Source organism: Mobula hypostoma, chromosome 19 (assembly GCF_963921235.1).
Source record: "Mobula hypostoma chromosome 19, sMobHyp1.1, whole genome shotgun sequence".
NCBI lineage: Eukaryota > Metazoa > Chordata > Chondrichthyes > Myliobatiformes > Myliobatidae > Mobula > Mobula hypostoma.
The window spans coordinates 15,805,250-15,830,089 of record NC_086115.1 but is presented as its reverse complement, the minus strand read 5'-3'; the positions used below and the strand labels follow the sequence as shown (position 1 = coordinate 15,830,089).

The 24,840-nt window shown below is 46.7% G+C and overlaps 1 protein-coding gene across 1 annotated transcript in view; it reads left to right on the top strand.

Annotated features, from left to right (window-relative positions):
* The window catches only part of fbxw4 (F-box and WD repeat domain containing 4), a 170,676-nt gene extending 145,840 nt beyond the window's left edge, over positions 1 to 24,836 (top strand). The window contains exons 7-9 of the mRNA XM_063071423.1: positions 7,760 to 7,900; positions 20,236 to 20,377; positions 23,593 to 24,836. Of these exons, the coding sequence (XP_062927493.1) occupies positions 7,760 to 7,900; positions 20,236 to 20,377; positions 23,593 to 23,727 (418 nt within the window). The 3' untranslated portion in view covers positions 23,728 to 24,836. The remainder of the gene's footprint in view (positions 1 to 7,759; positions 7,901 to 20,235; positions 20,378 to 23,592) is intronic.
* The last annotated feature ends 4 nt before the right edge of the window (positions 24,837 to 24,840 follow it).

The following is a 24,840-nucleotide window of genomic DNA, read 5'->3' as shown; positions in this document are numbered from 1 at the left end:
ATGAGGAACTGTTAGGCATCGGAACTTAATGCCAGGAGACAGAGCTACCTCATGTTTTGCCCAGTGCTTCTCTCCCTTGCAGGCCTGGCAACCTGTATCCCCTATAAAACAAGCCTTCTTGAGTCCTGAGCCAGTGTGGAAGGAACCACAATCAAATCATGAACAAATAGTCACGAATTAAGGGGCATAACAGTTAGTGTAATACGTTACAGCCCCAGCAACCAGGATTCAATTCTTGTCTGTCAGGAGTTGTAAGTATTCCCCTTGACCCCATGGATTTTCTCCGGGTGCTCCACTGCCCTCCCACATTCCACTGAGATGCAGGTTAGTAAGTGATAGGCCACTGTTACTGTGCAGTTTATCAAAATGAAATTGGAGCAATACAGAATGCTGTAGAACACAGCAAGATGTTAGGATCTGCATTCTGCTGCCCAAATGGGCAGTGGAAACAGATTTAACGGGCCTTTCAGCAGTGAATTGGACTATTGGGGGATCAGATCTCCATATTAAGGAGAAGGAGTAAGGATGTGGGACCATTCAGGGGGGATGGAACGGCGGGGGGGGGGGAGTTGCCATGGAATTATCAAAGTATGATAGAGTGAATCCTCCTCCTGTGATAGGTATATCACTTTGCATAAGGTCTCTTTCCTGTTCCACTCTTTCATATTCATCCTTCTCCATCCCTTTGCCCTTCTGCCCTTCCCTACACCCTTGACAATTCTTTCTCATTATGCTAGGTACTGATTTTGGTCGACTTCAAAAGCCAACTTACTGCACGTCAGACAGCAACTATAGAGAGGGATAAACAGTCAACATGTTGGGCTTAAACCCTTCATCAGTCCTGATGAATTGCCTCGGCTTAAAACAGCAACTGTTTATTTCTTTCCACAGACGCTGCCTGACCTGCTGACTTCTCCAGCATTTTGTGTGTTCCTGAAGATTTCCAATATCTGAAAAACATCACCTTATGCTTAGAGTAAATGTCTTCAACTGTCATTACCAGCCCTTTTGCAACTTTTGAACTGAGGAGCAGCGCCCTTGTTTCTGCAATCTGAGTTAATAGACAATAGGTGCAGGAGCAGGCCATTTGGCCCTTCGAGCCAGCACCGCCATTCACTATGATCATAGCTGATCATCCACAATCAGTATCCAGTTCCTGCCTTATCCCCATAACCTTTGATTCCACTATCTTTAAGAGCTCTATCCATCTCTTTCTTGAAAGCATCCAGAGACTGAGCCTCCACAGCCTTCTGGGGCAGAGCATTCCATATATCCACCACTCTCTGGGTGAAAATGAGTTCTCGTCATTTGCCAACCTTCTAGCTGACGCTGGAGAGTTCAGACAACTTGCATGTACACATTCTTGCTACTATTGCCTGATATGGAAACACCAATGCCCTTGACTGGAAAAGCCAACAAAAAGTAGTGGATAGGGTCCTCCCCACCATTGAGCACAAAAACATGGAACACTGTCACAGGAAAGCAGCATCCATCATCAGAAACCCCCACCATCCAGGCCATGCTTTCTTCTTGCTGCCATCAGGAAGGAGGTACAGGAGCCTCAGAACCCATACCACCAGGTTCAGGAACAGTTATGACCCCTCAACCATCAGCCCCTTGAACCAGAGGGGTTAACATCACTCAACTTCACTCATCCCAACACCGTCATGTTCCTTTAACCTATGGACTCACTTTCAAGGAATCTCCATCTCAAGTTCTCAATATTTATTGCTTAATTATTTATTACTATTATTATTTTGCTTGGCTTTTATTTGTTTCTTTGTATTTACTGTGAATGCTCACAAGAAAGCAAATCTCAGGTTTTCATATGGTGACATATAGTGTATGTACTTCGATTATAAATTTACTTTGAAGTTTGAATTTAGCTGGTCAACTCTGGGAAACACTGTGGAAAAACCAAGATAGTTCATTATTTATTTAGTTTATAATAAATCACACCTCTAAACTCCTTCACATTAACACCAGATTCCATACAAATATATATTTATGTCCATCCACTGAAATTAATGTCTTGATCCTGCCTCCAAAAACTGTGGTTTGGTGAGGACGGCATGGTTATGGTAACTGTGCGAGCTTGATGTTACTATCTATTCTGCAGACATGGGTAGCACAGTAGGGTAGCGGTCGGCATAATGATATTACAGATCGGGGTTCAATATCTACCGCTGTCTGTAAGGAGTTTGCATGCTCTCCCCGTGACCAAGTGGGTGTCCTCTGAGTGCTCGTGTTTCCTCCAACACCCCAAAGACATAAGATTAGGATTAGTAAATGGTGAGCGTGCTATGTTTGTGCCAGAAATGTTGTGGAATCAGCACGCTCCTCGCTGATTTGATTGATGCAAACAAAGCATTTCACTGTATGTTTTGATATTTTGATCTAAAACTTTCTATCCCACTTTCTCCCTGAAAATGGCTTCATGACCAAAGTTCTGGTCATCCACCTCAAAGTTCTCATGTTTGACGCCCCAAAATGCTACATATGAAGATTCAGAGAATTTTACCTATGAGAAATAATTACCCGGGATTATCTTCTTTGAACCAGAAGAGAGGTTTGAGACCTGTAAAACTGCAATATTGAAGATGTATAAAATTGATGTATTAGATATATTTAATTGAGATGTATAAAATTCTGAGATGAAGTGAATCAGAATTGGGTTTGTTATGTCATGAAATTTGTTGTTTTCTGCCAGCCATACAGTCAAGACATTAAATTACTTTAAATTTTTAAAAAAATGAACAGCGCAAAAGACAAAAAATGAGGAGGTGTTCATAGGTTCTTGGACCATTTCAACATCTGATGGCAGAAGAGAGAAAGCTGTTCTTCAAACATTGAGCATGTGTCTTCAGGCTCCCATACCACCTCCATGATGGTAGTAAGGTAAAAAGGGCATGTCCCAAGGGGTGAGGGCCCTTCATGATGGGTGCCACCTTCTTGAGGCACAGCCTCGTCATGATGTCCTGCATAGCAGGGAGGGTTATGCCTGTGAATGGCTGAGTCTGCAAATCTCTGCAGCCTCTTATAATCCAATGCATTGGAACTCCATAGGAGGCAAGTCAGGCAACTCCATAGCAACCAGTCAGACTACTCCCCACGGGTCTTCTGTAGAAACTTGCAGGAATATTTCGTGATTTACCAAACCTCCTCAAACTCCTAATGAAATAGAGCAGCTTGTCTGCCTTCTTTGTGATTGCATCAATGTGGATGGGGAACGTCATGAGGGGAGAAGTTCCTGAGATGAGGATTGTGAAAGGAGACCTCTGAACCTCAGGGAGATAGGCATGCTTAGAACACAGAACAGTACAGTACTGGACAGGCTCTTCAGTGCACAATGTTGTGCGGACCTTAGAACATTAAACAGTACTGGACAGGCCCTTCTGTCAACAACGATGCACTGATCAAACGATTATCCTTAGGCAGATCAGAAATGAGATAGAAATTTTGGTGATAGGGAAGTTGACGGTTACTGGAGCAGAAAGGGACATGGAGATGAGTTTAGCTGTAGGTTTATTGAGTGGCAGAGTGCCTGTCAGGGGCCAAGTGACTGATTCCTGTGCATGTTTTTGTCCTAATTAGCATGCTGTAATTTCTGTTGCATCCCGTTGGTAGCTGCACGTTCAGGTGTGAGGCACTAAATTCTGCCACTCCATCACCAAACATCCCCACTCTCTCTCTCCTTTTGCCTCGTCAAAAGCTCTGACCAAGTTCCTGATGTGGCTCTCCTGTCCAACTGAGACATTTTACTGCACTGAGATCTCCTGTCCCTTTGAGTGAAGCGGGGAAGGTAGGGTTAAAAATTTGACTCAAATTCAGATTTATCTATCACGTGTACATCAAAACACAGTGAAATTCACCCTTTGTGTAAACAACCAACATAACCTAAGGGTATGCTGGGAACAACTTGCAAGTGTCGTCACACATTCCAGCACAAACATAGCATGCCCACAGAACTACAACAACAAAACAAAACCACGGCAGCAAAACAAGCCTCTCTCACTCACACACACACACACACACACACACACACACACACACACACACACAGGCCTCCAACTCCAGGACAGGCTGCCTCTGGGCATCCAGCCTCCAGTGGACTCACTGACTCACAGACATCTGCACTCGCCAACGTCAGTCTTCAGCCTTCAGCATCGACCCTAAGAATTGCCAGTGATAGGACACCGAACATCAGGCCTCACTTTGGCCTCGCAAGGATCTCCGACCTTGGGACTCACCGATCTAGGAGTTCACTGGCCCTCATGCCTCCTGCCCACACAGACATCCGATGCCAGAACCTGTTGACCAGTGAGGACTGGCTGGCTTGGGAAATCACCAACCCTTGTCCACAGGGCTCACTGACCGTGCTTGCAGCCTCAACATCCCGCAGGGATCACTGGCCTTCAACCCCGGAGTACTCCAACCTGGATTCTTGCCTGAATCCCCCCTCATTCCTGTCCCTAAACCCCTAACCTGACCCCTAACTAACTCCTCACTCTGTCCCCAAAATCATCCCTATGAATAAAGCGGGGAAGGAAGGGTTAAAATCTTGATTCTGGTGGGTTTTGGGTCACCTCCAGAGTTGAGAATCTGCGACACAATAACACTCCACTCCAGGTTAATGTCAAGGATTAGTCAAACTACTTGACGATAAAGCTTGTCAAGGGATGCTTACAAGAGGCTGTTGCTAGGGTCGGCCTAGCTGCTTTAGCTGGTTGCCGGGGGCAAGGTATCGAGATGCAATGTAGTCATGCACAGTCATGGCCAAGGGGAGAACTGAACATTGACAAAGAAATTGTTACTCTAAATAATCTGCCCTTTGCAAAGCGAGTGAGGAGCAGGTCTACCCCAGCGTGTGGCTAGCTGTGATCAGAGGAGTGTAGTTAGTCTCTGCTTGGCCTGTGTTGGGCCGCTCCGTTAGATCTCCAGCACTTTGCTTCAACTAATAAACTCCTTTTGCGAACCGTTCCCCCGGACAAAGGTGTGTATTTATTTTTGAACATTGCCTGGCCTTTATTCTCTGCTCTGCTCCACTTTTGGTGTGGTCTCCATCTTAATAAAGTCTGACCCTGCCGATATACCAGGTCAGTCAGATTAAATAGTCACTATTTTCTTTTCTCACCCTGTGCAGCAGGCTTTCTCTTTAGACTGTTTGCAAACTTTTATCAGTGTCATTCACCATCGCCCTGTAACATGTCTTCCTTCAGTCAGCCTAACCTAAGGATGTGCCCCCAGCCATCCTCAAACTGTGTTGATTGTTAACACAAATGATGCATTTCACTGTGTGTTTCGATGTACATGTAATAAATAATCTTGAAACAACCTATCACCTGTGGCTGTTTATGACTTTCCATAGATGCTACCTGACCTGCTGAGTTCCTCCAGCGTTTTGCGTTTGGCTGGAATTGAACCCTGTTACACTAGCCACTGGCATCCGTGAGGAGTTACACATCACTCACTGAGTTCAGAATATCGTGGGCCAGGGTTAGCATTTATCGAGCTTTGGGGAATGGCCAGTCCTGCAGTTGGGGAACTGTCCATGTGTGAGTGTGGGAGGGAGGAATGGGCCCTGTTTTGTTGTGTGCTGTGTTGTAGTGCTGAACATTGTGGGAATGCTGTGTTGGTGCCAGAATGTGTGGTGACCACTGCAGGCTGCCCCCAGCACATCCTTAAATTGTGTTGGTCATTAAACAACACGTGTTTTGAGGTACACATGATAAATAATCTATTGAGATACAGCACCTCCCGAGTTAACCCTAACCTAATAATGGGACAATTTACAATGACTAATTAACCTGCCAACCAGTACATCTTTGGACTGTGGGAGGAAACCGGAGCACCCGGAGGAAACCCACGTAGTCACGGGGAGAACGTACAGACTCCTTACAGGCAGCGGAGGGAATTGACCCCAGGTTGCTGGTACTGTAAAGCATTGTGTTAATCACAATGCTGCTGTGCTGCCCACAGTAAATAATCTTGAATCCTGATACAATCCATCACATGTGCCCTCCCTCAGCCACAGGTGATGGGCAACACACACAAAATGCTGGAGGAACTCAGCAGGTCGGGCAGCATCTATGGCAAAGAGTACAGTCGACGTTTAGGGCCGAGACCCTTCAGGACTTGCAAGGAAGAGGGAAGATTCCAGAATAAGAAGGTGGGGGTTGGTGGGGAGGAGAAGTACAAGCTGGCAGGTGAGAGGTGAATTTCACAGAGGGGAAGCAGTGAGAGGGTATATCTGACTTCCCATCGAAGAGAAGATTTTAAACACTTCATGGTTGGCGTGCTTTGAAGACTTGCAATGGAGCAGCAAATCATAAACGTCCATGAGTCTACTGCTCTCCCCTCCAAGCTACACTCAGACCTGACATGGAAATCTGTCACTGTTCCTTCTGGTGCAGAATTGTGGAACCCCCTCCCCACCAGCGCCGTGGGAGCAGCTTCACCAGCAGGCTGAGAAGGCAGATGGAGGAAGGGTGATTATGAATGGGAAAGAAACGCTGGCCTTGCTCAGTGACATCCATATCCTGTTCATGAATCAGACTAATTCAACACAAGAGATTCTGCAGATGCTGGAAGTCCAGAGAAGCACACACAAAATGCAGGAGGAACTCAACAGGTCAGGCGGCATCCAGGAAAAGCAATAGACAGACACAGGTGGCGGGTTGCTTCAAGATCTCCAGGATCCGTTTATTTATCACCTGTACATAGAAACACAGTGAAATGCATCGTTTGCATTAACAACCAACACACCCGAGGATGTGCTGGGGGCAGCCCGCAAGTGTCACCACAGGTTCCAGTACCACAGTGTTCAGCAGAATAACACAGAACAAGCGCCCGCACAAACAGTGTTTCAACTGCAGAACAGCGTCCAGTCTCCAGTCTTCGGCCATCGGGGTGCTTGATAAATGCTACCCCCGTGTTATGAACTGAGTGAGTGATGTGATGTGATTTCTCAGTAATGTGGTAGGAGCAGCACGGTAGTGTAACACCTCACAGTGCCAGTGACCAGGGTTCATTTCCTGCCGGAGTTTGTTTGTTCTCCCCATGACTGTGTGTGTTTCCTACATCCTCAAACTGTGTTTGACATTGATGCAGCTGATGCATTTCACAATGTTTCAATGTGCAAATGACAGATGAACTTAATCTTCGTCCTTGTCTGTGCTGATGAAGGGCCTCTGGCTGAAACGTCAACTGCTTATTCCTCTCTGTAGGTGCTGCCCGACCTGCTGAGCACCTCCAGCATTTTGTGCAGGTGTTGTTCTGGATTTCTAGCATCTGCAGAATCTCTTGTGTTTATAATCCTTGTCTTTATTTAGTTCTTGACATGTGTCAATGAGACTAGAAAGAGGATCAAATGGAAGAACCACAGTTACTGTCCTTGTTGCACAGATGGCTAATGTGATGAATGAATTGATATGTTCAATATAGTGGAAGTTTTCAGTATAGGTATTTAATAGCTGAGTTTATATTAATTGGTAAAATAAACCCAAGCTGCATCATGGTCAGCATAGACATTTTGGGCTGAGGGGCTGTCCCAATGGTGTATTGTTCTATTACTATGTAGTAGAGGATCAGATCAGTTTCTTTGTTGTTGGGGAATCTTGCTGTGCACAGACTGAGTCTCACCATTCCTAGACTTCCCATACTGTCTCAGAAAAGTCTTCTCTGGCTGTAATATCCTGAGTTAAAATGCCCGACTTTCTTTCCGAGTGCCCTTAGCATATAACCTCCTGATCTCTTTCAGCGGGCAGCTGGAGACCAGCCTGGGGTCCGACTTTCGAAGGGGAGCTGGAGTCTTGGACATTGTGTATGAGAGCCCCTCGGTGGTGCTGACCTGTGGGTACGACGCCTACATCAGGCAGTGGGATGTGAGGGCCAGCACCAGGTAAGAACCTCATCTCCTCTCTGCCCCCAGCCATTTGCATCCATTCACAAATTGGTGCTTTTCTCCTGGTGATTCATGGCCACAGCCAATATTGCCAGTGTGGAATATGTGACTATTCCCAAACAGGAATAAATAGAGTGTAGTTAAGAGAGTGTGAACTGGGTCGGAGAACAGGGTAAAGGAGGGAATATGGACGGTAGCGGAATTGCGGAGAGAATATGGGGTGGTGATGGTGTAAGCAATTGTGATATGAGGCAGTGACAGTGTACAGGAGTGCAAGACGGACAGTGAATGTTTAAGGGATGGTGACGTTAGGTAGTGTGATGTGGGGCGTTGATGTAAGAGAGAAGGTACATGGTATTGGTGGTGTAAGAAGGGGATATGAGTGGTGACGGTGTAAGGGAGGGACATGGGATGGTGACGGTGTAAGGGAGGGTCATGGGGTGGTGATGGTGTAAGGGAGGGATATGGAGTGGTGACGGTGTAAGGGAGGTGATATGGGGTTGTGACGGTGTAAGGGAGGGATATGGGGTTGTGACAGTGTAATAGAGGTGATATGGGGTTGTGATGGTGTAAGGGAGGGATATGGGGTGGTGACGGAGTAAGAGAGGTGATATGGGGTCGTGATTGTGTAAGGGAGGGATATGGGGTTGTGACGGTGTAAGGGAAGGATATGGGGTGATGACGGTGTTAGGGAGGGAATTGGGTGGTGATGGTGTAAGGGAAGGATATGGGGTCGTGACGATGTAAGGGAGGGATACGGGGTGGTGATGGTGTAAGTGAGGTGAAACGGGGTTGTGACAGTGTAAGGGAAGTGATATGGGGTTGTGACGGTGTAATAGAGGTGATATGGGGTCGTGATTGTGTAAGGGAGGTGATATGGGGTGGTGACAGAGTAAGGGAGGTGATATGGGGTCGTGATTGTGTAAGGGAGGTGATATGGGATGGTGACAGTGTAAGGGAGGAGTATGGGATGGTGACGGAGTAAGGGAGGTGATATGGGGTCGTGATTGTGTAAGGGAGGAGTATGGGATGGTGACGGTGTAAGGGAGGTGATATGGGGTGGTGACGGTGTAAGGGAGGTGATATGGGGTGGTGACAGTGTAAGGGAGGGATATGGGGTTATGACAGTGTAAGTGAGGTGAAATGGGGTTGTGATGGTGTAAGGGAGGGATATGGGGTGGTGACGGTGTTAGGGAGGGAATTGGGTGGTTCAAGCTATCTTTAAAAATCCTATCTAAACATGAAGAACAGATTTTGAAACTATCAGGTTATTGATTCTTGATTATTCTGACTGAGGGTAAAAAGGAATTGTGAACAGTGACTGGGAGTGTAAAGGAATTGTGAACAGTGACTGGGAGTTGAAAGGTAGCTGTATAACTAGGGACAATTGGGAGGCCACCTGTGTTACTGCTTTAGTGATCCTGGCACTATGCGAGCTGTGGTTGTGCTTGTTAGCGTTGTGATTCTTTCTGTTCATGGGATACTGTTGCCACCTGGTGGTAGTGCACAAATGGGTGGAAATTCAGATTCCAGTTCAGACTCATTTATTTTTCACAAATACGTTGAAACGTACAATGAAATATGTCATTTGCATTAATAATGAACAGAACCAAAGGATATGCTGATGACACGCAGGTATCACCACACTTTCCAGCACCAACATAGTATGCCCACAATTTTCAGTGTAAAGTTCTCAGCTCATCAGTTTTTGGTTCTACAATCTGTAAAGTTCTACAATGTGTAAAACTAATCAAAGCTGTAACTTGGTATATTGGTTGGCTTCTGTTTTCCACTGAATGTAACGTGTGTTGACCAAGTCAGACTGGGATTTTGCAGCAGTTCATTAGGACCACCCTGATACCTTCCACCACCGAGGACAAGAGCACCCTGAGCCTGGGAACACGACCCCTACCCTGAGGACACAGGACAAATTATATCAGGAGGCCAGCAGCTCCTCACTGTGATTATGATTGCTCCACACTGACCTGAACTCCTCTTCCATACCACTTTCCCACATCCCTCAATTCCTCCATCCCTCCAACATTGTGTTGATTTTCATCGGGGTATTGAGTTCAAGAGCAGCAAGGTAATGTTGCAGCTCTATAAAACCCCGGTCAGACTGCAATTGGAATATTGCGTTCCGGTCTGGTCACTTCATTATAGGAAGGATGTGTGGAAGCTGTAGAGAGTGCGTGCAGATTTACCAGGATGCTACCTGGATTAGAGAGCATGTCTTATGAGAATAAGTTGAGCAAGTGAGGGCTTTTCCCTCTGGATTGAAGGAGGATGAGAGGTGACTTTATAGAGGAGTAGAAGAAGATAAGAGGCAAATATAGACTGGACATGTGATTGGAAGAAAGTATAGAGGGGATATTAGAGGTAAGTTCTTTTCACAGAGGGTAGTAGGTGTCTGGAATGCCCTGCCAGGTGGTGGTAGTAGAAGCAGATACATTAAGGACATTTAAGGGACTCTTAGATAGGCACATAGATGATAGAATAATGGAGGGGTATGTGGGAGGGAAGGGTTAGATTAGCACAGCCTCACAGGCTGAAGGGCCTGTACTGTACTGTAATATTCTGTGTTCTTAAAAAATGAGACTAGTCATTGAGAAAATGCAGAAAGGTTCACAAGACTTATTCCTTAGATGGCAGGGATAGTATGAGAGGATGGGTCCTTGATCTGTAATCAGATGTACATGTAAGATTGAGAAGAAATACAGTGGACAGGAACAGAAGTCTAACAGAGTTAGACAGGCTGATATCGGGGTGGTTCAGAGTAGAATTGTCTGTTGCAGAAGTTCTGAAATATATTTAAGAATACAAGAGATTTCACAACACAAAAGATCTCAAAGGGTTCGGGAAGAGATGGGGATGAGATGGAGGAACAGGTTGTGGGACTAAATGGCCTCCCCTGCACCTGTTTGCTGTGTCTGTGTTTGGTAGAAATAACAGAAATACTGTCTTCTTTTTAAATGTTAAGGGATTGTGATGTTGATGTTGAAAGGGAGCCGGGTGTAGTAGTACAATCACTGAAGACCAGCATACAGGTGTAGCAAGCAGTTAGGAAGATAAATGGTGTGGGCCTTCACTGCAAGAGTAAAGCCGTTTTACTGCAGTTATACAAGGCCCTGATGAGGCTGCACCTGGAATGTTGTGCACAGTTTTATTTACCTAAAAAATTATGTAATTACTGTAGAATGACTCACCAAACTGGTTCCTGGGATGTCAGCCTTATAATATGAAGGTAGGTTGAGTAGATTAAACCTTTTCTCAGAGTTCAGGAGAATAAAAATTGACATTTAAACTAACAAAATTAGATTATGAGAACACTCAGTCCTCGTTTATTGTCATTTAGAAATGCATGCATGCGTTAAGAAATGATACAATGTTCCTCCAGAGTGATATCACAGAAAATCAGGACAAATTCACACTGACAGAACCACATAATTATAACATATAGTTAAAGCAGTGCAAAGCAATACCATAACTTGATAAAGAACAGACCATGGGCACGGTAAAAAAAAGTCTCAAAGTTCCGAGTCGATCGACCCCTGAGTCCCCGATAGCAGGCAGCAAAAGGAGAAACTCCCTGCCATAAACCTCCAGGCACCGACAACTGCCGATGCATTGGAAGCACCTGACCACAGCTGACACTGAGTCCATCCATCCGAAAACTTCGAGCCTCCGACCAGCCCCTCCGATACAGCCTCCTGAGCGCCATCCTCTGCTGAGCGCCTTCGAACTCGCTCCAGCCGCCGAAATAAGCAAAGCCGAGGATTCGGGGCCTTACCCTCCGGAGATTCCGGACCCCACAGTAACAGCGGCAGCGAAGCGGGCATTTCAGAAATTTCACCAGATGTTCCTCTGTACTGTCACGTCTGTCTCCATCAAATCAGAATTGTGCTTGGTCCCCTACTTGACAGATTACAGATATCATTCACCGGAGTGGCTGCGCGCGCTGTGTCGCACCGCCATCTTCTCCTCCTCTTAAAGAGGACTGTGAGGATAGATGTAGGAAGGAGATTTCACTAGGAAATCTTCAACTTGAAGTCATGTATCCAAATGGACTGGTTTCTTCACAAAGTGTGGTGATTCTGAGGAATTCTCTAGTTGGAAGCCTGTGGACTCTCAGTCACTAAGTATACTCAAGAAAGATGACCGATTTTTAGACAGAAAGGAAATCCAAGGATATGAGGTTGATGCAGGAAGTGACAGAGTGATCAGCCATGATTTTATTGAATGACAGCAGCGTGAGGGGCTGAATGACCTTATCCTGTTTATTTCTGATCTAACCTCCCTTGAGTGCTGTATTTTTTTTTTTGAGATTTGAATTTGAGGTCCTTATCTCTCTGTTTGGTGGATGTAGTCAATAGAGTTACTCCCATTGTCTTGGCCAATATTTACCCCTTAACCCTCAGGTTAAGGGGTCACCATCACATTGTTTGCAAAGAGATCTTACATTGGACACTTTGACATTTATGCTTCCTGAATATTACAGTAACTACATTTCAGAAAAATTTAACTGTATATGTAACGCACTGTAAGGTTTCACTGCTAATGTAATGGTTTTTTTGTAATGTTCACTGCTGAAGTAACGGTTTCTCTGTAGCAGCAATGTTTGGGTTATGGCTGGAGATAACAGGATTGTGGCTGCATGTTAGCCAATCAGGATTTTGTTGCCCTGTCTTGTGAATCTGGAAGCAGTTGATTATGCGGGCTTTTGCCAGAGGGGGGGAGAGAGAGAGAGATGAAGAGAGAAGACGTGAGTGGAGAGATTTGATAGACCACCGGACGGGGTGGACTTAGAGCGAGGGTCCGAAGGGCAGCGAAGATTGGAGGAGGTCAATGGGGACCGATCAGCCTGTGAATGAGCTCCAACTTTGTGCACAGACTGTTTAATAAGATTTGGGCCCTTTTTCTTTTATATTTCATTTCTCTACTAACCGTATAGTCAAAGTAAGAGTTATAAAGCTTAATCGTTTAATCGCACATTATGTACTGTTTGTTATTTCGGGGTACTGATTTGTAACAGGGGACGCATCACGCAGCATCCACCCAATCGAGATTTCTTAAGTTTGGCTGGGCAGGGGTTATCACTCCCTATATTAAGCCGCTAGGCGAAGCTAGTGTTACAATTGTGGGGGCTACATTCAGAATTGATTCCGTTGGATGCTGTGTGATTACCCTGAGCAATGAACCAGTGGGGCAGATATTTGTACTCCGGATGAATTGTGAATTCGCCTGTTAAGTACTGCTAAAGTTGCAATTGTGAGCAGAGGTTTGATAAAATGGCGGGCGCAGCTCTCGTTTTAATGCAGACCAGCGCTGAGGTAGCTGGGGGCAGAGATTTCAAAGACAGGGTTCTATCATTTCTGAGGAGTGAGGGGAAAGAGTGGTCGGATTTGGAATGTCTAATTTGTCCATGTCCCCCAGTGAAGAGTGAGAATTCTGAGGTAGTATCCACCCTTACTTCTCTGGCGAATAAATGGAAAAATCAGAGTCAAGTCCCAGCTATGGCAGGCTCCACCTATGTTCTGGAATAATGCCCACCCCTAAAGGGGAGGAGGAGTATGAGACGTGGGCAGAACGGGCCTCTCAGTTGTTAGATGAGTGGCAGTGCTCGGATGATGAAAAGCGACAGAGATTGGTTGAAAGTTTCAATGGTCGGGCCGCTGACGTCAGAACTGTCAGGTTAAATTATCCCGTAGTGACAGCTGTCAATTATCTGCAAGCACTGGACAATGCTTTTGGTCCGACTGGAAGGCCCATAGAGCTCCTGGTGGGGGTTCAAAACGTGCGTTAAGAGAAGGGGGAGAAGCCTTCTGCTTATATTTTTCGGCTAGAGAGGCAGCTAAATTGCTTGTGGCGCAGAGGGGTCATTCAGGCGGCTGAGGTGGATCAGTTAAGAATGGACCAGATGACCGGGGCACCCAGTCCCATGACCAGATTGCGTGGGGTCTCCGACAGTCTCATAAGACGCGCCCCCCTCCACCTTTTGTTGAGCTGATCAGAGAGGTATGGAAAGAGGAGAACGTGGTGGAGGCGCGGGAGGACCCCGTCAGCAGGGTACAGTCCTCGATAGTAGTCCCCTGCGGTGAAGTGACCACAGATTGCCTACCCTGGGGAGCGGTAGAGGAGATTGCAGCAGAGTTGAGAAGGGAGATACGTCGGCTGTTATCAGTGAGTGTGACCCCCCATATGATGGAGCTGATGGGGGGGCAGATCCCCCAAGGGGACGAACAATGTGGAGGGCTGCTGGCAGCAGGTGTCACGCCAGAAGGAGAGTGAGCCCCTGGATACCTCAGCAGGGAGAGTCGTTGGGAAAACTGAGTGGAGAGCCGGTGAGGGAACGGCCTGGTGTCTGGGGGAACACGGTCCCAGCAATGTACCAAGGAACTCCCGAAAGCAAAAGGCCCAATTCCTGAAGGCTTAGTGGGACCATGCTCCAGTGTGTCGCAACGGACAGAGGGTATTTATGCTAAAGCCATACTCGACACTGGGTTGCAAGTCACGTTGCTGTACCGTTCGTTTTACAACCCGTATCTGAAGCATTTACCCTTGACACCATTCAGTGCACTGGAGACCTGGGCTCTCAGGGCCAGTGATTATCCATACGAAGGTTATTTGTCAATGAAACTGCAGTTCTCGGAGGCTGATGTGGGAGTGTCTGAGACTCTTGATACTTTAGCGCTGGTTTGTCCGGACCCTGTTGAGACGGGTAGCGTTTCAGTTCTGGTGGGGACCAACACCCCTCTTGTGAAGAGGCTCATGGAGGCCTGCCAGGAGAAGGCTGGTGAGAGCTTTTTGGGGACATTGTCCGTGCACCCGGGGTTTCGAGCTGCTTTTGAGGAAGTGCGTGGCAGCATTGGGCCGGATACTGAATTTAGACAAGGGACTGTGTGGTTCACCCAGTCAAAGCCAATGGTGGTACGGCCCAGGGAAGTAGTGAGAGTGATGGGGACCCCCAGATTTCCCAGAGTTCCTGAAGGCCAAGCCCTCTTAGTGGATGCTCCGGAAGACCATGAGGGGGAGTCGGGATTTCTTGCTGGGCTACTGGTGAGGCCCGGACTGCAGAAGCCCCCGGTTGTACAGGGGAACTGGATGGCAGTGATCGTCAGGAACACTACGAAGAGGGAGGTCACCTTCAAGTGGGGGATGTCTTTGGCACATTTGTTCCCAGTGACGGTAATGTCTAGTGCCCCTGTGAGGCACGCCGGGGAGAAACGATTGGAAAAGGGGGAAAGTTGACCGTTGAGTCATTCAACTTCGGGTACTCACCGGTGCCGCCGGATTGGAAGAGGAGGCTGGTAGAGATGATGTTGAAGCTGGAAGGTGTCTTTTCCGTTGGCGAGTTTGACGTGGGTTGCTCCAAGAGCACTCGTCACACTATCCGGATGACCGAGATACCCCGTTTAGAGAGAGGTCGCGGCGACTGGCCCCTGCCGACGTGGAATACGTGTGGCAGCATTTGTGTAAGTTGAAGGAAGCTAGGATCATCACTGAGTCCAGAAGCCCCTATGCATCCCCAGTAGTAGTGGCCCGGAAGAAGAACGGGAAGGTACGCATATGTGTGGACTATAGGACTCTGAACAGGTGCACCGTCCCTGACCAGTATACGGTCCCGAGGGTGGAAAACATGCTAGCTTGTCTGAGTGGTGCGAAGTGGTTCAGTGTGCTGGATTTGAGAAGTGACTGTTACCAGATCCCAATGAGTGAGGCTGACAAAGAGAAGATGGCATTTATATGTCCCCTGGGATTCTTCCAGTTTGAAAGGATGCCCCAGGGCATATCGGGAGCCCCTACAACCTTCCAGTGGGTCATGGAGAAGATGGTGGGGGATGTAAACTGGCTTGAGGTGTTGGTGTATTTGGATGACCTCATAGTGTTTGGATCCACCTTGGAAGAACATGAAGCAAGACTACTGAAGGTGCTCAGCCGCCTGAAAGCTGGAGGGTTAAAACTTTCCCTGGACAAGTGCCAGTTCTGCCAAACGTTCGTTAGCTATGTCGGACACATAATCTCATGATATGGAGTAGTAACAGACCCGGCTAAGGTAGAAACAGTGACCACTTGGCCAAGGCCCCAGACTGTGGGCACTCTGTGCTCGTTCCTTGGGTTCTGTGGTTATTATTGGAGATACATGAAAGGCTACGCCAAAGTGAGTCACCCCTTGAATCAGCTCCTGTGTGGTTACCCTCCCTTGGGGAAGAAAGGGAGGGGAAATAAAGGACAGGAGGGTGGAGAATATCTAAACCCGTTGGACCCTTTGGACAGAGGTGGGATGTAAAATGTGAGGAGGGTTTTCAGTCGCTGAAGGAGTTGCTGACCCAGGCGCCGGTGCTGGCTTTTGCGGACCCCCGATGGCCGTATGTACTGCACACAGATGCCAGCCGAAAGGGTTTAGGGGACGTCCTGTATCAGGATCAGGACACCAGGTTGAGGCCTGTGGTGTTTGTCACCCTCCAAGAGAAACTATCCCACGCACAAGTTGGAATTCCTGGCATTGAAATGGGCAGTGGTGGATAAGCTGAGTGACTATCTGTACGGGGCCAAGTTTGAGGTGAGGACGGACAACAACCCTCTAACTTATATCCTGACCTCGGCGAAATTGGATGCCATCGGCCGTCGGTGGTTGGCAGCGTTGTCTGCCTATGATTTCAGCCTGAAGTACCGGCCGGGGAGCCAGAAGGTTGATGCTGATGCTTTGTCCCGACGGGCGTATGAGGGACTGGTCAGGGACAAGGCGTGGGAGAGCATTCCTGCCCCGGGGGTGAAGGCCATGTGTCAGTTTGCCATCACCGTGAAGGCAGAGGAAAAGGAGAGGCCGGATCGAGCAGTGGATCAATTGGGGGCTTCTGATGACACCGTACCCCAAATTTACTGTAACCTGACTGCTCCGAAGACAAATCAGCTGCCAGAATTGAGTTCTGGGGAAGTGTCAGCTACTCAGCGAGATGATCCAGGCACTGGCACTATTTGGTCTGCAGTTGAAAAGGGAGACATGGCTCAGGTGGAGAAGACAGAACACGCATCGGTGCCTCCATTACTGAAAGAATGTCCTCGGTTGGAGTTGAAGAACCAGATCTTATACCGATCTGGACCGACCTCAGCGTTGCCAGCTGGTTCTGCCCGAGAAGTATCGGAGAATTGCATTGAGTCACTTCATGATGGTTCTGGACATTTGGGGGTGGAAAAGACCTATGGATTGCTCAGAGACCAGTTTTAATGGCCCCAAATGAAGTCGGAGGTTGAAGAATACTGCAAGTTGTGCATTCGCTGCATATGGAGGAAGACACTGCCTACGCGGGCAGCTCCTTTGTCCCAGTTGCAGAGTGCAGGGCCCCTGGACCTGGTGCGTATGAATTTCCTGCCCATAGAACCCAATGCCAGCAACATGGCGAATGTCTTAGTCATCACGGACCACCACACCAGATATGCTCAGGCTTTTCCTACCAAGGACCAGAGGGTGACTACGGTGGCAAAAGTGTTATGGGAGAAGTATTTTGTTTATTATGGCCTTCCCAGGCGGATACATAGTGACCAGGGTCGGGACTTTGAGAGCAGACTCATCTATGAGTTAATGGGCATGCTTGGGGTTGAGAAGTCGAGGACCACGCCCTATCATCCGCAGGGCGATCCCCAGCCTGAGAGGTTTGATTGGACCTTGCTAGACATGCTCGGGACCCTGGAGATCAGCAAGAAGAGCAGGTGGAGTCAACATATTGGGCATCAGGTTCATTTTTACAACTGTACATGAAATGAAGCTACTGGATACTCGCCATATTATCTGATGTTCGGGTGCGAGGTAAGGTTGCCCATTGACCTTTGTTTTGGAACTGACGAGGGTGACTTACCACCGAAGCCTTATCTGAAGTATGTGTCTGATATGAGGAGAGAGCTGAAAAGGGCTTAGGAATTGGCTGGGGTCGCGGCCACCAAGCAGAATCGAGGAAATAAGAGGAGGTATGATCAAAAAGTGAGGTTCTCCCAACTCCTGCCAGGAGACCGAGTCCTCATAAGGAATTTGGGGCTACCTGGAAAGCACAAGTTGGCTGACCACTGGGCAGCCACACCCTATGTGGTGGAGAGTCAGATGCCAAACCTACCAGTTTTCCGGGTGAAACCAGAGGAGGGGAATGGGCCTGTCAAGATTCTCCATTGGAACCACCTGTTGCCCCGGGTCAAGAGGTGCAGGTAGACCCAGAGCCCAACCTGGAGCCTACACCTAGTAAGAGGACTCTGCGAAAACACGGGGCAACTGCAGGGCCCACGGCAGGAGAGGCTGGGCTGGGCCCCGCCCATGAGAGGGATACTGATTCGGAGGATGATGATCTGGATGTGTGATACATGCTGCCTTTTGTTAGCTCCCCACTGATTGAGGAAGAGACTCCTGGCCCTTTTCCCACTGAGTCAGGTGAAGCTGGGGGGGTGGGTGCTATCTGTGGGCAGCCTGGGTTACAGCAGGACACTGAAGGAGAGGAAGCAGGGCCTGGGCACGGGACAGAGCTCTCCGAGTTGCAGGGGGACACGAGTGATAGATCGGGGCAGGACTCGCCAACTAGGCCCGAAATATCCCCAGTAGCGTCTGAGCCAGAAGAGTTAGGTGAGGAGGTACGGCGATCTCAGAGAATTAGGAGATCACCGGATAGGTTGGCCTATGTAGCACATGGGGAACAGGGCATGACCTCTATTGTTTTGGGGAGCTATGTCACTGCCTTTTGCACCTGGGTTGGGCTTTATGTTTTGCAGGAAGGGTTGGCGAACTATCTCAACGTCATGAGGACATGACTAAATTTGGTGGGGGGAAAGTGTAATGCATTGTAAGGTTTTGCTGCTAATGTAATGGTTTTTTTGTAATGTTCACTGCTTAAGTAACAGTTTCTCTGTAGCAGCAATGTTTGGGTTATGGCTGGAGATAACAGGATTGTGGCTGCATGTTAGCCAATCAGGATTTTGTTGCCCTGCCTTGTGAATCTGGAAGCAGTTGATTTTGCGGGCTTTTGCCAAAGGGAGAGAAAGAGAGAGATGAGGAGAGAAGACGCAAGTGGAGAGATTTGATAGACCGCCGGACGGGGTGGACTTGGAGCGAGGGTCTGAAGGGCAGCGATGATCAGAGGAGGTCGAGGGGGACCGATCGGCCTGTGAGTGAGCTCCAACTTTGTGCACAGACTGTTTAATAAGATTTGGGCCTTTTTTCTTTTATATTTCGTTTCTCTACTAACCATATAGTCAAAGTAAGAGTTATAAAGCTTAATCGTTTAATCGCATATTGTGTACTGTTTATTATTTTGGGGTACTGATTTGTAACAGGAGACACATCGCGCAGCATCCACCCAATCAAGGTTTCTTAATTTTGGCTGGGCAAGGGGTTATCACCCCCTATATTAAGCCGATAGGTGAAGCGAGTGTTACATATAGATTGTGAAAGGTGCATTAAGATGTCAGGTATTCTGTGTTGGAGACACAAGAGATTGTAGATGTTGGAATCTGGAGTAACACAAAAAATTCTGGAGGAATTCAGCAGGTCAGGCAGCATCCTGTAGAGAGAAATGGACAGTTAACATTTCAGGTTGAAGTGTTTCATCAGTTAACTGTCCATTTCTCTCTGCGGATGCTGCCTAACCTGTTGCTGAGTTCTTTCTGTGCCTTTTGTGTTGCTACTTATTCTGTCTTGTATTCTTACAAAGTTCCTTACTATATCAGTACCATCTTTGTATTCTTTCAAAACCTCTTTCCTTGTAGAGTGAACCATCTCTAAATAATAGAGTTGTCTTGTAAAGAAGTTGGGAGGCTGGGTTGATACTCAGAAACTTGGGAGAATGGGTGATGATTTTATTTAAAATTTTTTTGTGTCATGGAAGAAGTATGGTTTCAGAATCAGGATGAGTCGTGAGGAGAAATTACTTTTTTGATGGTTGCGAATGTGAAATTCTCTACCCAGGGAGAAATTTATCTAAAATTGATGTGGACAGATGTTGTTATTACAGGGAATCCTGAGCAGTAGGGCTTGGTGAAGCAAAAGTTAAGTCAGTTGAAAACACACTGATTGGTAGAGCAGGTTGGAGAGGCCAGATGGCCAACTTCCCTTATTTCATTTATATTCCTAAACTTTTGTTTCTCACCATCACCTGTACTGTCTGTCTTCCCCACATCATCCCACTTCCCCTTTCCTGTCTGCCTCCCAGGCGCTCCCATAGGTAGTTATGGTTGGTGAGTACAGTGGATGTTTATGGGCCATGTGCAACTTCTGGGATTGACAATGCTATCAGTGCTGTTTTCGGTGCTTGGTGTGATGCTGCCTCTGGTCCAGCCTTTTGTGTGCTCGTTTCCAGGCGCTGTGTGATGGAGTGGGAAGAACCACATGATAGCGCCCTCTACTGCTTGCAGACCGATGGAAACTTCATGATTGCCAGCGGCTCCTCACACTACGGCGTTGTCCGTCTCTGGGACAAGAGACAGTCAAAGACTCTCCAGGTATGTTGGGTGACCACTCCCGCCCTATGGATACCAGTTGTCGTTGCCTCATCAGAAGCACTCTGCTGGTGGTGCCAAGGTGGTTTGATGGGTTTTGTTGTCTTGCCTCAAACTGGGAAGAATTTGGGTTCAATCACATTGTAGATACACAAAGGCACAATGCAGAATGCTGCTCCAAGGAAGCACCCAACCTCCAGAGGCACTGCTCTTCAATTCATCGTTAAAGCAAATGCATAATTCTCTCAGTGAACAGGACGATTCACCTCACTCTCCCTGAGAAGAGGTCATTCAACTTTCCCTCCTGACCTCGTCATGTTTTTTCTCCCCGGAGTAACTCCTCAGTATCATAAAGATAAAGAAAGATTAGAGATTAGTTTTATTTGTCACATGTACATTGAAACATACAGCGAAATACGTTGTTTGCAAAGATTGTGTTGGGGGAAGCCACAAGTGTTGCTGTGCTCCTGGCAGCAATATAACATGCCCACAACTTACATTTTTAGGATGCAGCAAGAAACCCATGCAGTCATGGGGAGAGCGTAAAAAGTCCTTAGAGAGAGCGGCAGGGATCAACTCCAATCTTGCAGTTGGTGCTGTAATAGCATTATATTACGAAGCCTCCCCACTTTGTGTGGGAGCTTACTGTGCTCAATGGGCTGCCGCTGGTCCTGTACAACGAGGAACATTTCACTGGCGAGAGAGTCATTACATGTCCATGCAATTGCACTTGCTGACTATGGCAAAGTTGAACTTAAATCTAAACTCTCTGGCCCATCTTTTCACTGAACCAGTGTGCTACTTTCTGAGTGATGCACATCACTTGTGTAAACCAATGTCTCCTCTGTTCGTGGGTCACAGCGGTGTGGAAAATATAGCACAGAAAGAGGCCATTTGCCTCCTCTTCTGTGCAAGTCACTCCACATTTCACAAGTCTCCTTCCAATTATACATCATTAGGAACAAAATGCCACTTAGCCCACCAAGCCTGATCTATGATGGTTAGTTATAACCTTAGTTCTCAAAATTCAAAGTAAATTTATTATCAAAGTATGTATACATTAACCATGTACCACATTGAGATTCATTTCCTTGCAGGCATTTACAGGGGGATAAAGAAAGTAATAGAACTTTCAAAAAACTATACATAAACAAGGATTAACAAGATACCGAGAACGTGAGTTGTAGAGTCTGTAGGTTGTAGAATCAGTTTGGAGTTGAGTTAAGATGAGTGAAGTTATCCATGCCAGTTCAGGAGTCTGATGATGTGAGACTTAAGGCTCCTATACCTCCTGCCCAATGGTAATAGCGAGGTCATGGCTTGGACGGTGGGGGTCTTAGATGATGGATGCTGTTTTCTTGTGGCAGTGCACCATGTAAATGTGCTCAATGGTGGGAAGGCCTTTGCCTGGGATGGACTAGGCTGTATCCACTACTCTCTAGACTTTTCTGTTCCTGGGCATTGGTGTTCCCAACCAGCTGTGTAACAACTAGTTAGGGTACTCTTCATTGTGTATCTCTCTATTAAAATTCGTCAAAATTTTAGGTGACATGCGAATCTATGCAAACTTCTAAGAGAAAGTAAGGGTGCTGTCATGACTTACGATGACAGTTACGTGCTGGTCCCAGGACAGATCCTCTATGTCAATGCCAAGGAATTTCTGTCTACGCTCAGTAACTCTTGTCTCCCCCCTCATTGATCAGGGATGTCTTCCTCTGACAAATATTCCAAATTTGCTTCAGAAAATTGCAAAGACTCCATGACCAATTTAAGCAAATGTTTGACCTTTTACACAGTGACCCTAGTTCTAGATTCTGCCAGAGGAGGAAACAACCTCTGCACACCCAGCCTGAAGACATTCAGGGTTTTGTTACCTCCCATTCCTTTCTTCCCTATTGGTTTTCTCAGCTTTCCTCTGCTTCTTCTTATGGGAACCAGTTGCAGACTCACCAGTCTCCAGAATTTTCTTGCACCCTTTCTAACATTTGTTTGTGACAATATTTTTAAGGCCACTGGATCCCCCTTAAGTCAGAACATCAAAATCCTTTTCATGAACTCTTCTTCCTCTTAAAGCTCATCCTCAATCAATCCTTTAGCCTTGCTGAATACGGTTCATTCAGTCCTTGACAGCTCTGGCAAGAAAGCGATTTTCAGTCCGGAAAGGCTTCCCTTCAGAGTGTAGCCACTTCAACAGCCTCTGTTAATGAGGGTGGTGGGGAGAGGTTGGAATCTTGGATATGAGCATGGCTATAGGATCCAGGGTGCTACAGACTGCCCCCCGCGCCCGCATTCAGTCGATGTAATTGTCACAGGCAGACTGGACAATGGAGAGTTTCTCAGTGTATTCGACTTTCTGTTCCTGGTCTATGGTGTCACAGCAACACACAGCCCAGCACAAAAACAGGTGATAGCATAGAATTCCTGTTTCTTTAGGCATTTCTTCACATAACTCCGTTCCATGGGTGTCTTGAGTTAAAAACAGGTTGTGAATGTCAGACTATCAAATATTTCTCTCTGGCACCCTAACCTTACTGCTGTTGTAACATGACAGAGCTGTCACTGAATTCCCTGTCAGGATGATCTATACTGGGTGGATCGATAATCAATTCAGCTCGAGTTCAGCCACTGAAGTTTAAGTGAATCGTATGTACATGCATCAAGACTTCCTGGCAGGTGGCTCTGCATCTGTAGCTATGCTACATCACTGGTCTCCATCAGGCCCCGTGATGCTGGGAATCCCACCCCCATGAGGATTCTGAACCTGCAGATTTGGAGGCAAAGGTGAAGATTTTTTTAATGAGCAAGTCTGCATTTTAATTAACTTTCAAATGAGGGTGGTGGGGAGAGGTCTTACAAAGTTCTGGATTTCACAGTAGTTTTCCAGGTTGGGACTTGGTCACATCAAAGACCTCACTGCCTTACCACAGTCACAAAGCAAGATCCACCCTCAGGATCTGGGCACGCTGGGAACAGGACATAAGAGCCATGAATCCTGAACAGGATCCAGCACGATCTGACCCAGTGCCACCGGCTCACTCAGCAGACTCTGCTCCTGTGAAGAATCTCAGGACATTGAGGCTGGATAATTACTTGTTAAATCAGGACACCTTGCATTTCCTGGGTCCAGGCAAACTTCTGCTGCCCTAATAGCAACTGTATATAAATAGCAACTAAGCTAAGTTTGTGAGCTAACCGACTTGTTCTTCCACCCCCTCCAGATGTTCTTCCTGTCTTGCCCCAGCAGCAGCCCTGTGTACTGCCTGCGATTCACTACCTCGCACCTCTATGCTGCCTTAGCCCATGCACTTTATACACTGGATTTTACATCTGCGGACTCATGGCTTGCAAAATAAATGGCACTTGGCATAACGTGAGACATCTCTGGATTGGCGCTTCTGAAGTCAACAGGTATCCAGCATACTTGGCAGATGAGATGGAAACCATGCCTTCACCCATCTAACTCAGCAGTCCCTTTAAAAATTCACCTCTTGTGGCTTTTTTTTAAATATAAAGAGAAAGAGGTCTTTATTTCCAATAAATTTTATATGATTTGTGAATAAGTGTTGCACAAAATGTCATCTGTAACTGCATTTGTGTATGTACAGAAGCTGCCAAGGGCTGTAACAATGTTCTGATGTTTGCAAGCATTTTTATAAATAAAGCCTTGCATTTCGAAATAACACGGCCTTGTCTCAGACATGACACTGTTTCACAGGGAGCTGTTGTAATGCAAATCTATCAATAAATTTATCAACAATTCTGTTACCCACGTCACTGCACTTTACACTTTAAAGCACTTTTTATAATGCTGTTTACATTGTAACTACAAGCTGGTATTTATGCATATTTATTCCATTACTGTACTTTAATCTCTAACTTTATATTTTAAATTTTTTTTATTCAATATAACTTGAATGTTGTTGTTTTTGTTGCACGACACACCCTGACCAACACACTGCAGCAAATTCCTAATACATGTGAATGTATATGATAAATAAAGTTAATTACTTATTTGTACAACAGTTACAGAGCTGGGCAGAGTAACCCAGCAAACAACTGACTTGAAATTGTGGAGTGGTTTGAGGGCTCAGGAGATGAATGCTGTGACCATATCCAACATTGATGCAACTAATCACAGATCAGAAATGGCTGGTGTGAGGGGGTGGTTTATGGTGATTGAGGTGGCGGGGGGGGGGATGTCAGGGGTAGGTTTTTCTTTAATATATAGGTGGGATCATGGAACACCCTGCCAGGAATGGAAACATATACATTAGAGATATGTAGGAGACTCAGATAGGCACATGGCTGAGAGTAAAACAGAGAGCTATAGAGGGAAGGGTAAGATTGGCTGTGAAGTAGGATAAAATGTTGTCTGAAGGGCCTATACTGTTCTACGTTCTACAATCCGATGCAAAGGTCCTCTGCATTAGAAACGTAACTGAATGTTCTAATACAGTGCTGAAAAG